Consider the following 14,199-nt stretch of genomic DNA (forward strand, 5'->3'; position numbering starts at 1 on the left):
GCGTTGTCAGGAGTCACTTTGTCAATAAAACCAGAAAATGCTGGAAATACTCAGCAGATCAGGCAGCATTGGTGGAGAGCGTAACTCAGAATGCTGCCTCACTTGCTGAGTATTTCTAACACTTTCTGTTTTTATTTAAAATTTTCAGCATCTGTAGTATTTTGCTTTTGTTTCAGTACTACATCATATGTTGCATTTATCATTGAGCCAGTGGATACTTGTCGGAGTTCAACAGCAAGGCTGCCATGAAAGATGCATTTTTCTGCTCTCTAACCAAGATTACACAGGAAATTGAAGACTGACAAATCTGATGGATGTGACAGTAACACGTAAAAAGTTCCAGCAGCATTTGGACCCCAAGTGATTTGCTTCTGTCTGTTTATTGCCTCATTACAAAAACAAAATGACTCCTGACAACGCAGCGGCCCGCCGACGTCATCAGAGCGCTCCAAGCTGCGCACATGCACAAACAATCTCCAGCCTTCAGAGAGATACTGCGCATGCGCAGCCTACCATCTTGCCAGGACTAATTGGCGCAGGCGTGGGAAAACATCATTGCGCAGCGAGGCTGTAGCGAGTGCTTAAGGGAAGGCAGCGGGGAGCCAGCAGTGAAAAGACGGGCGCAGGAGGGACCAGTAGCGAGAAGCTCAATGGCAGGAGGGAGCGGGGGACTGTTGGAGGTGGGATGGAGGCAGCGATGGCAACCATTGAGTAGATTTTCGGGTTCCATTTGGTTTTCTGTGATAAATTGAGCAGCGCCATTTTTCATCCTGGCAGCTGCCTGAACGTTGCAGACAGTGACGTTCCAGTGGAAGAGGCTGCATTTGTGCTGCCAGCACAAATAAAAGCAGGATACACCATTTATTTTCACTAGACCCATCCAAATAGAGTTGTGTAATCATCCACTGAGAGGTGTGTGAGTGTAGCTGAGGGCGACCTGCCCTTTCGCTCTGTGTCTTTACAGAGAAAGACTGAGCTTGATCTATGTGGCAACCACTGACAGTTGCGGCAGCACCAGGCATTTGTAGTCCATTCATTATAATGTTATATAAAAGTTGACTATTTGTTCTGACATGTATGTTTAAAAAATGTTTTCTTCCTATTAAGTGAATACAACAATTCAAAATGAGCCGGCTGTATAAAACAATTGAGCCCAGTGTCATAAATGATGAAATGCTTGAAGAGGCAGTAAAGAAACAGGGACCAACGGGAAGAGCTGGACAAATAGCCCAGTTGGAAGGAATTGACTTCAAAGATGTCCATCATCTTCAACTTGATTACCGAAGTATATTTTAGATCTGCACCAGTGACTGTTCTTCATAAGTTTGATAAACAAGATATTGATAGTTTGTGGTATAATATACTGCAGATATATAAATAAACAATCTGTAGTGATTGCCAAAGAATGTTCCCTTGCATATATATATATATATATATATATGTGAAAAAAATCTATTCCTGTGTTGCTTGAGCCCACTTGGATCTGAATAGCCTGTAATTAACATGTCATTGTTCATAAGTCTACTTTGTAAATATAAGTTATTAACGTAAAATAATGTTCCAAAGTGTTGCACCGAGAGGGGGAGGCCTGAGGCCAAAGGAACAGAGCCTGTACCATAGTTAGAGAGTTAGAGGTGGTGACCGAAAGCTTGATTTAAGAAATGAGTTTTTGCTGAAAATAGAGACGTATTGTCAAAGCTTTTTGTCTTGCACTTATCAGGACAATCGCAAGAATAATTAGTGTAAGGGAAAACAACAACTTATACTGCATAAGAGAGTGCTGATTGGTTGGCAAGTGAAGTGAACTCTGATTGGAGGAGACGTTGCCGTGAAGAATGCACCAGTTAATGGTGACTGACAGTTAATTTCCAAGCTTTGAGTGACGGGTAAAGCTAGCTGTTTCACGCTGCTACTATGCAGTAGCAACACGTGTGGTGTTTGCCACTAAAAGGATGCTGCCGTCAAGCCAAAAAGACGTCCTTCCTATCACACAAATGAGTAATGTGATAAATTAATTTCAATGCCAGTGTGATACTAGGTATATAGGACGTACGTCCCATAGACTGGCAGATCGTATCAAACAACATGTCTCTTCTGCTGTTTGCAACGGGCAAGGTACGGGCCATAATCAACCAGCCCGTGCTTGTAAAATGCAAAACACAATGTCCAACATTAGATATGATTTCGCGATTGGACAACATTTGCTAAATAATCCACAGTGTGCTAAGAATTACACCAACAACCAAGTTAAGATTGTCAGTCGGGCTCATAGTGTGGCGCATTTGTGCATACTTGAAGCTACATATATTAATACATAGGGCCCTGTTCTTTGCAGACAGAAAGAATATGTACAAACATCGCGCCTGTTTCAGTTGAACAAAATAAATGACTGTCATTCGCTGGTTCATTCCTCAGGGCAATGCCTTGACCAATCAGAGTCAAGCTGCCTGGTTTAAATTTCAAACAAAGCTTGGCTGTTAACTGTCAGTCATCATAAACTGGTGCATTCTCCATGGCAATGCCTCATCCAATCAGAGTCTACTTGCCAACCAACTTGCTCTCTTCTCATGCAGTATAAGTTGTTATTTTCCCTTACATTGGTCATTCTTGCGATTCTCCTGATGACAAAAAGCTTCGACAACATATCTCTATTTTCAGCAATACTCAAGTTCTGTACTACTAAATAGGTTTTTCAGAAGGCTTTCAAAGACAGAGCGGTGGAGGGATTTAGGGAGGGTGTCTCAGATAGTAGGGCCACTGTGGCTGAAGGCACTGAGATAAAGCAGGGCCAGAGTCAAAGAACTTGGAGTGTGGGAGGGAATTTAAGACTGAAGGAAGTTGCAACAGTATGATGGGTTGAGAAAACGGGAAGTAAGTTTATAACAACTGGGAATTTGAAATAATAGAAATCTAGAAATGTAAATTAAGGTTTAAGGCAATCAACTGGAAGAAATTGTAAACAGAAATTACCTTGAAAAGCAGTCTTGCCCTCAAAGAAAATATTTGTGTAGGTATTCATTTTATTGTAATTTTTTTTGTTTCGAAATCTCTGATTGATCTCCCTGATGTAGATATACTGAAGATCGACAATCTGTGGCAGTTCAAAATACTAACCAAACTCCAGTTAGATAATAATGTCATTGAAAAGATTGAGGGACTGAACACATTGACCAACCTGGTGTGGCTAGGTAAGTGATGAAGAACTCAGTATCTCACACACCTTAGCTCTGTTTTCATTCAACTATATGCTGGCTATTTAAAAAAAAAAATCAGCCAGGAATGTGACATCAACAATGATCTAACTGAATAGCAGAACAGGCTTGTGGCACTGAATAGCCTGCTTTCTGTTCCTATGAGCCAGGAGCACTGCTGAAAAATGTTATGTGTGTCAGTCAAGTGAAGACTGAATTGTGTCCTAGTGGGATAGCCAACCAACTCTCATTGTGTAGCTTCATGTAAAAAGACCACTTGGGCAAGGAGGGCATCCCATGCCCACTAAAGCAAACCCCAACATGAGTTATGCCTTCTGAAGGAGAGGGGAAATTTAGAAGGAAAAAAAATCCCTTTAAAAAAAGTTTTGTATTAGTATGATTATAGGATGCTTCTTCACTTTCTGATTGGTACAAGAGCAACCAGGTTGCAAAATCAAAGATAGAAAGCAATCCTGCCGGTTAACAATATGGAGACCAGTAACTATCCAAACTCACATAATGAATAGCTACCTGGACGAGGTACTGGAGAGCCTCTGGAACTGTATGCAAAGGAGAGAAGAGGAGATAATTGGGGGAAAAAATGTCCAATTGTTTTTCTTCTTCTAGATTTGTCCTTTAATAACATTGAGATGATTGAAGGCCTGGATGAACTGGTTAAGCTGGAAGACCTCAGTCTGTACAGTAACAGAATTTCCAATATTGAAAACATGGACTTGTTAGTAAACCTGCAAATCTTCTCTATTGGAAAAAATCACATCAGTAATTTGGAAACTGTAAGCAATTTTATTTAAATGGGGCTCACCATTCATCATTCCATCTTCTGGTTTGTCAGTGTTTTCTTTTTGATTATTAGTGCTTAATATTTCTGTACAGTTTTCTAGATTACAGTAATTTTGTTCTTACAGATTATCTACCTAAGGAGATTTAAGAAGCTGCGCACACTGAACTTGGCTGGGAATCCTGTCTGTGAAGATGAACGGTATAGTATGTACATTCCTGCCTTCCTGCCTAATCTGATGTACCTGGACTTCAGATTAATAGATAAGACCACAGTAAGTGTTTAGTAGCAATGGACCAGAGGTGTAACTGATGTTGTAATGAGATGCTTCTCGTCTAAAGTTAAGGATTTGTTTGATTGCACGTAATGCACATTTGGCACCCAACTTTGTATGTTTAGAGAATTATTCAAACAAAATGAACTGCAGCCAAATCTGTCCAATGTTCGATTTAATGCAGTGATACATGGATTACAGTCTTTTTCTACCACTAAGGTAAACAAACTATCTGAAGCCCATTAGTCTTGAGAATTTCCATCGCAACCATTTAATAAATATTTTAAACCACCAAATAGACTTACATTCCAAGTACTATTAAGCTGAGTTACTCAGATTTCTTATATATATATGTTGTGTTGTGAGCATGACGTGAATCTTTAGCTTTCAAGAAACATTTGCAGCTCAAAGTTTCTACCAATTTTTCCCCAACCTCCCCCTCTCCTAATTGCATTGAGTCCTTGCTGAGATATGGTTCTAACAATGGCAGCCATTCTCAAGTACCTCACTCAGATGGCCATTCTTCATATGTGAGCTCAAACTGAGTGTTTGCAGATCTTTTGGGTGTAGGAGGTACCCCCAGACAAGCCCAAGCTGCAGGCTACATGTAATAAATATAAATAAAAGCAAAATACTGCGGATGCTGGAAATCTGAAATAAAAACAAGAAATGCTGGAACCACTCAGCAGGTCTGGCAGCATCTGTGGAAAGAGAAGCAGAGTTAACATTTCGGGTCAGTGACGAACGAATAGTTCCGAAGAAGGGTCACTGACCCGAAACGTTAACTCTGCTTCTCTTTCCACAGATGCTGCCAGACCTGCTGAGTGGTTCCAGCATTTCTTGTTTTTATAATAAATATAAATACTTTCTTTACATACAGATGCTTTGCAAACACTCTATTAAGATTTCAGGGCCACCAAGCTCACAATCCAGCCATGTCTGATTGATAATGGTTCTTTTTAAGAGAAAAAAGGCTCTCCCAATGATGCAGTTGGTTAAGGCTATGAATAAATGAGCTACATAGAACAGGAAGGGCCCTGATTCCATCCTCAGTCTGCGTTGAATTAGCTGATCTCAGTCACAGCAGTGGTGGAATACTGCAGTTAGCCTCAGTGCCCTGAGTTAAGGAGGAAAGAAATCGACTAGTGTACCAGCTACTGATCGCTCTCCAACAACCCCAGAGATAGGCAGTGTTGAAAGAAGATGAAAATAAGCTCAGTGGGATGTCTCCTGTGATCAAATAGCCTTTGCCATCCAATGGCTAGGCTCACAAATGGATAGCCACCATGCACCCATAACCCCAGCAATGAGACCACATCTTTCAGCAATAGAGGGGAGGGGAGAAATTAACAGGAAAAAGAGACAATTTTTAAAAGTCAGCTGTACTGTAGTCTGGACCCTAACACTATTTGCTGGAAGTAAATGATACTTTCTATATACCATCACTATTACAGCAGGACAAAGAAGGGGAAAAAAGCATCTTTTTGAAAGGATGCAGAGTATTAGAGATGCAATATGCTGTGCTAAAGGATCATGGAAGGTGGGCAAACATGTAAAGATCTGTCTGCCAGAACTACACACCTCTGTGGAGTGGTGCCAGGAACATGCCTGGCTCAACCTACAAGGGAGGAGAGAATGCCATCCTGTACCTTTTAGGTGTCAGCCATTGCTCAGTTGGTAACTTTCTTGCCTCTGAGTCAGAAGGTTGTGAGTTCAAACCCCACTCCAGAGACTTGAGCACAAAATCTAGGCTGACACTCCAGTGCAGTGCTGAAGGAGTATTGCACTGTCAGAGTTGCCGTCTTTTGGATGAATTATTAAACTGAGGTCCCATCTGCTCTCTCAAATGGATATCAAAGCTTCCAAACTATTATTTCAAAGAAGGGCAAAGGAGTTCTCCCCAGTGTCTTGGGCAACATTTATCCCTTAACCAACATCACTAAAACAGATCATCTGGTCATTATCACATTGCTGTTTGTGGGACCTTGCTATGTGCAAATTGGCTGCCACATTGCCAGCATTCCAACAGTGACTACACTTCAAAAACATTTCATTGGCTATGAAGTGCTTTGGGACATCCTGAGATTGTGAAAAGTGCTACTTAAATGCAAATCTATGATTTTGAGGCAGCCAGCTTTACATTGGCAGAGACCTGGGAGCAATTACCTGTCTCATGAGCTGGGACATTGATAGTAGCTGACTTAAAGAAATCAAAGAAAGTGGAAGGGAAGAAAATATGGTTTACAAAAATCATGAATTGAAAAGTCTCTATTTGTTAAAGAAGGAAATGGCTTTAGAAATGCATCGCAGTGCTGTTGCGAATTTGGTGTACCATGAAGATGTGGCATTTAAAAAACTCGAGAAGAATAGGTTGCAAGAAGAGGAGCTGGCTTTACATAAGGTAAGCAAACTTCTTGTATTGTAAATTAAGCAGTGCATTCAGCAATTACATCTTCACTTAAATATTTTTCTTAACAAGAGTTCAGTTCCTTCTAATGATTACTTTATTTTAGATTAATGTTTTGGTCAACTGATCTCGTTCAAGGAGACACTAAAATTAGCCTGGTAGGAAAAAATCAAATGCACTGTTCACTCCTAAGCCCTGTCCAGTGACGGCTGCTGGAAAGTACAGCTATGCGCATGGATGTTGTGTGAGGACAGGATTAGACACTGTTGTGATGCCTTGCCGTAGTTCAATAGCAAAGTGATGGAAGGTGTCATCAACAGTGCTATCAAGAGGCACTTCGCAATAACCTGCTCACTGATGCTCTGTTTAGTTTCTGCCAGGACCACACGGCTTCAGACCTTATAGCATTGGTTCAAACATGGACAAAAAAGCTGAATTCCAGAAGTGAGGTGTGAGTGACTGCTCCTGACATCAAGGCAGCGTTTGACCAAGTGTGGCATCAATAAGCCCTAGATAAATTGAAGTCAATGGGAATCAGGGGTCAACTCTCCACTGGTTGGAATCACACCTAGCATGAAGGAAGGTGGTTGAGGTTATTGTGGAAACCAATCATCTCAGCCCCAGGACATTGCTGCAGGAGTTCCTCAGGGTAGTGTCCTAGTCTCAGTCATCTTCCACTTCATCAATGACCTTCCAACATAAGGTCAGAAGTGGGGATGTTTGCTGATGATTGCATAGTGTTCAGTACCATTTGCAACTCCTCACATACTGAAGTAGGCGCACAAGCAGCATGACAAGCAGCAGCAAGACAAGCAGCAGCAACATTCAGGCTTGAACTGATAAGTGGCAGGTAACATTTGTGCCACAGAAGTGCCCGGCAATGACCATCACCAACAAGAGAAAATCTAACTATCTCCTCTTGACGTTCAACTGTATTACCATCGCTGAATCCCCCACGTACAACATCCTGGGGGTTACCATTGACCAAAAATTTATCTGGACCAGCCATATAAATGAGGTAGGATTAATAAGAGATCTCGTAGTTAAGGATCCTTTAGGGGGAAGCGATCATAATATGGTAGAATTTCAAATTCAGTTGGAGGGTGAGCAACTCGGATCTCAAACCAGTATCTTTAACTTAAACAAGGGCAATTACAGAGGTATGAAGAAAGAGTTGTCTAAAGTGGGCTTGGAAGATAGACTATAGGGGAAGTCAGTAGATAAGCAGTGGCAGACTTTTAAGCAGATATTTCATAACACTCAGCAAACATTATTCCAGTCAGAAGGAAAGACTCGAAGAGAACAATGAACCACCTGTGGATAACAAAGGAAGTTAAGGAGAGTATCAAATCAAAAACAAAGGCGTACAATGTGGCGAAAATGTGTGGTAGTCCAGAGGATTGGGAATTTTTTAGAAAACAGCAGCGGATGACTAAAAAACTAATAAAGAGGGAGAAAATTGTTTGAGAGTAAATTGGCAAGAAATATAAAAACAAACAGTGAGAGCTTCTACGGGTATATTAAAAGGAAGAGAGTAGCTAAAGTAAGCGTGGGACCCTTGGAGGATGAGACTAGCGAATTAATAACAGGGAACAGGGAAATGGCAGATAATTTAAACCAATATTTTGCATTGGTCTTCATGGTGGAGGACACGATAAACATCCCAACAATAATAAATGAGCAAGGTGTAAATGGGAGGGAGGAACTAGTAACAATCTGTATTATGAGGGAAAAGGTGCTGGACAAACTGATGGGACTAAAGGCAAGTAAGTCTCCAGGACTTGATGGCCTGCATCCAAGGGTTTTAAAAGAAGTAGCTGCAGAGATAGTGGAGGCATTGGTCATAATATACCAAAACTCACTGAAATCTGGTAGGGTACCAGCGGAGTGGAAAACTGCTAATGTGACACCCCTATTCAAGAAAGGAGGGAGACAGAAAGCAGGAAACTACAGACCAGTTAGCTTAACATCAGTCATTGGGAAAATGCTAGAGTGCATTATTAAGGAAGAAATAGCAGGACATTTAGAAAAACATAATGTAATCAAACAGAGTCAACATGGTTTTATGAAAGGGAAATCATGTTTGACAAATTTGTTAGAGTTCTTTGAGGATGTAACAAGCAGAGTGGATAAAGGGGAACCAGTAGATGTAGTGTATTTGGATTTTCAGAAGGCGTCTGATAACGTGCCACATAAAAGGTTATTGCACAAAATAAGAGCTCATGGTATTGGGGGTAATGTGTTGCCATGGATTGAGGACTGGCTAACACACACAAGGCAGAGAGTCAGGATCAATGGGTCTTTTTCAGGTTGGGGTGCCACAAGCATCGGTCCTGGGGCCTCAACTATTTACTATCTATATTAATGACTTAGAGGAAGGGACAGAGTGTAGTGTATCCAAATTTGCTGACAATACAAAAATAGGTGGGAAGGCATGTTGTGATGAGGACACAAAGAATCTGCAAAGGGATATAGATAGGTTAAATGAGTGGGCAAAAACTTGACAGATGGTGTTCAATGTGGGAAAGTGTGAGGTAATCCACTTTGGTAGGAAGAATAAAAAGGCAGATTATTATTTAGATGGAGAAAGACTACAAAATACTGCAGTACAGAGGAATCTGGGTGTTCTTGTGCATGAAACACAAAAGGTTAGCATGTAGGTGCAGCAAGTAATTCGGAAGGCAAATGGAATTTTGGCCTTTATAGCTAGGGGGTTAGAGTTTAAAAATAGGGAAGTCTTGTTACAACTACAGGGCGTTGGTGAGGCCACACCTGGAGTACTGCGTACAGTTTTGGTCCACGTATTTAAAGAAGGATATACTAGCATTGCAGGCAGTTCAGAAAAGGTTGACTCGGCTGATTCCTGGGATGAAGGTGTTGTCTTATCAAGAACGGCTAAACAGGTTAGGCCTTTATTCATTGGAGTTTAGAAGAATGAGAGGTGATCTTATAGAAACATATAAGATTTTAAGGGGGCTTGACGGTAGATGTTGAGAAGATGTTTCCACTAGTGGGGGAATCTCAAACTAGGGGACATAATTACAGAATAAGGGGGCACAGATTTAAAACTGAGTTGTGAAGGAATTTCTTCTCTCAGAGGGTGATGAATCTCTGGAATTGGCTGCCTCAGAAAGCTGTGGAGGCTAGGTCACTAAATGTATTTAAGGAGGAGGTAGATAGATTTTTGAAATCTTGGGGAGTCAAGGGTTAGGCGGAGCAGACCCGAAAGAGGAGTTGTGGCCTGGGACAGATCAGCCATGATCTTATTGAATGGCAGGGCAGGCTTGAGGGGCTGAATGGCCTACTCCTCCTATTTCTTATGTTCGAAATACTGTGCCTACAAGAGCAGGTCAGAGACTGGGAATTCTGCAGTGAGTAACTCACCTCCTAACTCCCCAAAGCCTGTTCACCATCTCCAAAGCAAAGTCAGGAGTGTGATGGAATACTCTCCACTTGTCTGGATGAGAGCAATTCCAACAACACTCAAGAAGCTCGACACCATCCAGGACAAAGCAGCCCACTTGATCGGCATCCCACCCACCACCTTAAACTTTCAGTCCCTCCTCCACCCGCACACAGAGCAGCAGTGTGTACCATCTACAAGATGCACTGCAGCAACTTGCCAAAGCACCTTTGACAACACCTTCCAAACCCGTGACCTAGAAGGACAAGGGCAGCAAATGCATCAGAACACCACCACCTGCAAGTTCTCCTCCAAGTCACATACCATACTGACTTGAAAGTATATTGCCGTTCCTTCATTGTCGCTAGGTCAAAAATCTGGAACTCCCTTTCTAACAGCATTGTGGGCGTATATACACCATATGAACTGCAACGGTTCAAGAAGGTGGCTCACCACCATCATCTGAAGGGGAATTAGGGATGGTCAATAAATGCTGGCCTTGCTAACGACAGCTCACATCCCATGAATGAATAAAAAGCTGTCAAAAATGCCCAGTTTAGACTCTCGCATGAGACATCCTTTGGGATGACTGACTGTATTCAGCACTTTCAAGAGAGGAGTTTAAGGGCATTTGGGTTTAAGTGGAGACATAACAAGTTGGAGAACTTAAGCACAGCAATATTCTGGTGGTAGCAGATTCACTTCCTCTCATGGGGAGGTGTGGAGTTGGGAAACTGAAGGTGTTGTTGTCACCAGGCATTACATTATTGCATACCCTGAGATCACACAAAAAATTCCAAACATCACCAAGTACTAGAAATATTGTGGAGAGACTGCAGGTCTGTTTAATTTGCATTTGATATTTATTTTCTCCCAACTGATTTCTGCAAACTCTTTATAAAATCTAAAAAAAAACTGTTGTTAACCATAACCCTGCAGATTGGCAGAATTTTTATGATTACAATAAAAACAGAAGTTACAGAACATATGCTAATTCCAATGGAAATTCAAGTTCTGTAGCCTGTCAGATGTAACTCCCTGCACCGCCAACCCCAGCCAGTGCCCAGTTGAGCGGTGGAGGCAAGAAGGGTCTTCATGGGCTCCCTAAGATGACCTGCCTGGCAATGAAAGTTGAGAACTAAGACCACTCTCTGTGGTAGGTTTAAAAAATCTGATACGTGAGCCAGGTGAGTCTCTCGACTACCTCTCGATTACTCTTGACTCACTGTTGATTGACCAGCCAATGTGAGCCAATTAAAGGAACCCGGAGAGGCAAACCTGAAAACATTGGCTGGGATTTCATCCACACAGTTCCAGATAATCCTGTAAGCCTGAGTGGGTAGGGAGAAGCAGTGGGAAATTTGCCAGTTCTCTGTGTTGGTAAACTGTGCAATGTTAGCTGGTTAAACTCCAGTAGTACCTCACAGATCCTTAAGGCAGCACCTTCTGCTGACCTGCACATAAACTATCTTTAATTGGGTAAACGGATAGAGTACCTATGGGGAAAGAATGTGCTTCTTAATAGACAAACAGAAGCTCTGTCTGGATTCCTCAGGAGTTTAGTTTGGAAGTTATTGAACAGGGTGACATCTGCATGTGTCAGCTTAGCTAATGAAAAAACTTGCCTGATGGCCGCGTGGATAAATCTACAGCATGGTTTGTTACTAACCAATACCATTCTTGCTTTGTTCCCAAGTCAGGTCCTTATTCTAACTTCTTTAAGTTATTGTACCTCCTTGAATAATAACCTCCACTAATGCACCTCTTGTTCTACAGTTTCAATATTCACCTTTTTTGTGAAAACTAAGGTGAAGTACATTATACTCCCTCTTTTGCCTTTCTAAATTTTCCTTTTGTAACTTTCCTATATTGTTAAGTTGACATTCAAGGGAAAAGAAAATCAGGAAGAGAATCAAGAATAAAAATCAAGTGTAGAAAATGGAAATGTTAAAGAGATCCAACTATCCAAACAGTTTGAGAAACCTCCCAGTTCGGATAAATGAATAATTTGTATAACTCATTAATTCCAATGTTATACTATATTAAGTATGGTGGCAGAATTGTGCACACAGGGCATGCTGGGAGGTCCAATGATTTTGTGTAACTTTTCAGTTGGGGGTAAACACTTTCCACTGTACCAGAATTGTTCTACAAGTGAGGAACACCCTGATTGCTGATGCAAACATTTGCACTGCATTACGATTCTTTATTTACTCCACTTGAATTTGAAGTTGTGCTTAGAATTGGGCCATAGCTCCTCTTGCAGTGAAGCAAGTTTTTTCTTGATTTAATAACTCCTTTCTTTATTTAAGGCCGCTTATGTAGAATATCTGAATGGACCTGGTCTGTTTAACACTATGTTCACAGAAGATCTTGAAGCACGAAAGCTTTTACTGCTACCTGGAGTGCCAGAATTCGTGGAAATATATCCCTTTACAAATGTCCTGTATGTATTAAGCAGTTTAATGGGGCACTGTTGTTACCTCCAAACTTTATTATGTTTGCTCCATCTTCATTTCATATTTACACCCATGGATAACAAATTGGGGTTTATGAAGTCACACATCAGAACAATTTTGTGAAGGTAATTATTAAAGCCCAGTAGCACCAAAACAATTTCAAGTACTCCCGTTGAGCCCAATCCTGTCTGCATCCAAAAATAAAAGCAAAATACTGCGGATGCTGGAAATCTGAAATAAAAACAAGAAATGCTGGAACCACTCAGCAGGTCTGGCAGCATCTGTGGAAAGAGAAGCAGAGTTAACGTTTCGGGTCAATGACCCTTCTTCCGAACTCTGTCTGCATCCAACATCGACTTCCAACAAGGCATCACTTCACCTTCTCTAATCAGGAGTGCTGAGAGCAATGGTAGTGCTTGTATTGTTGCTCTGCGTTCACACTTAACCTGATTCATATGACTTAGCTGCTGATTAGATTAACTTGTTGAGCTATTTGGGACAGTCTCTAATGGTGAAATTTCTAATGTTGGAAAGAAATTAACTGAGCCAATATTGATCCCTCAATCAATACCATAAAAAAGCAGATTAGCTGCTCATGATCGCACTGTTTGTGGGAGCTTGCTGCGTGATGACACTTAAAAGCTACTTCATTGACTGTAAAGCGCTTTGGTATGCCTCGAGTTGTGAAAGATGCTATAGAAACGCATTTTTTCTTACTTTTTAACATTAGAAACTTGCAAATAGTTTAGCGATTCTTTAAACTTCAATTTTAGAGCCTGGTACCGGGTTAAGGCAGGGAATAGCCAAACCTGACAGGACCGGAAAATACAATTTGCGATAATTATTCTGTGCTGAGTTAGCTGATATCAGCTGTACTACAATTTGCCTTTGCGCCCTGGGTTAAGGAGGAAAGAATCGGCAGGGTTCCTATTCCTGACCATTATGCGGAGATCCTCGTTAGAAGTGGGTTTATGTGGTGGATGCCAGATGGAGACAACATGATCGGGTTCAGCTGAGATTCCCTGGGTGGTAGAAAAGCTACAAACATTCACTGTCTAGACTCACACATAAAGTGTGAAAGGTGATTAGCAAACATGTTGCAGGGAGGGGAGTTTTGTTATTATGCCTGCTACAAATGAAGAACTGACACTGGTTCAGTTGCAATTATACTGCTCATTGCTCTGCAGAAACTCAAAGATGTGCAACATTACAGTAAAATATAGCATGAGCAAAAAAAATGAAAGGCAATAAATTTAATTATTCGCGAAAATCACATTTTACAAAATGAAATGCGGTTTGCGTTAGGGCGTTCTTTATAATCCATACATGACAGCGTCCTTGACAATTTACCACATACAAGGTTGAGTTCACCGACATTTGCCAAAAGCTGTTTGAATATGGTCTTAAAGGGTATGACAATCGTGAGAAGGAACTGGAACATTTTTTGGAATGCCTAGGAGAAGCAATTGAAGATAACCAGCAAAGAGGAGTAAAAGTCATCAAGGAATTTGAAGACAAAAACAAAGAGGTAGGAAGAAAATCAAAGTTAAAACAGAAAATGCTGCAACTACGCGGGTCAGTCAACATCTGTAAAGAGAAGAGGAGGTTATTGGTGTTTGTAATGTGTAACTGATGTGTTAAAGTGTACTTTAAATGAAGGATATGG

At 41.1% G+C, this 14,199-nt stretch overlaps 1 protein-coding gene across 5 annotated transcripts in view; it reads left to right on the top strand.

The window, feature by feature from the left end:
• Nucleotides 1-14,199, top strand: part of drc3 (dynein regulatory complex subunit 3) — a 51,643-nt gene that overhangs the window by 15,509 nt on the left and 21,935 nt on the right. For 3 of the 5 annotated variants that reach the window (XM_068055952.1, XM_068055955.1, XM_068055954.1), the window contains exons 2-8: nucleotides 1,108-1,285; nucleotides 3,072-3,188; nucleotides 3,819-3,985; nucleotides 4,118-4,264; nucleotides 6,546-6,665; nucleotides 12,387-12,499; nucleotides 13,887-14,061. In XM_068055952.1, coding sequence (XP_067912053.1) covers nucleotides 1,126-1,285; nucleotides 3,072-3,188; nucleotides 3,819-3,985; nucleotides 4,118-4,264; nucleotides 6,546-6,665; nucleotides 12,387-12,499; nucleotides 13,887-14,061 — 999 coding nt within the window. In that variant the 5' untranslated portion in view covers nucleotides 1,108-1,125. The remainder of the gene's footprint in view (nucleotides 1-1,107; nucleotides 1,286-3,071; nucleotides 3,189-3,818; nucleotides 3,986-4,117; nucleotides 4,265-6,545; nucleotides 6,666-12,386; nucleotides 12,500-13,886; nucleotides 14,062-14,199) is intronic. The other 2 variants (XM_068055953.1, XM_068055956.1) reach the window with 2 other exon arrangements.

This window comes from Heterodontus francisci, chromosome 24, assembly GCF_036365525.1.
Source record: "Heterodontus francisci isolate sHetFra1 chromosome 24, sHetFra1.hap1, whole genome shotgun sequence".
In the NCBI taxonomy this organism is placed as follows: domain Eukaryota; kingdom Metazoa; phylum Chordata; class Chondrichthyes; order Heterodontiformes; family Heterodontidae; genus Heterodontus; species Heterodontus francisci.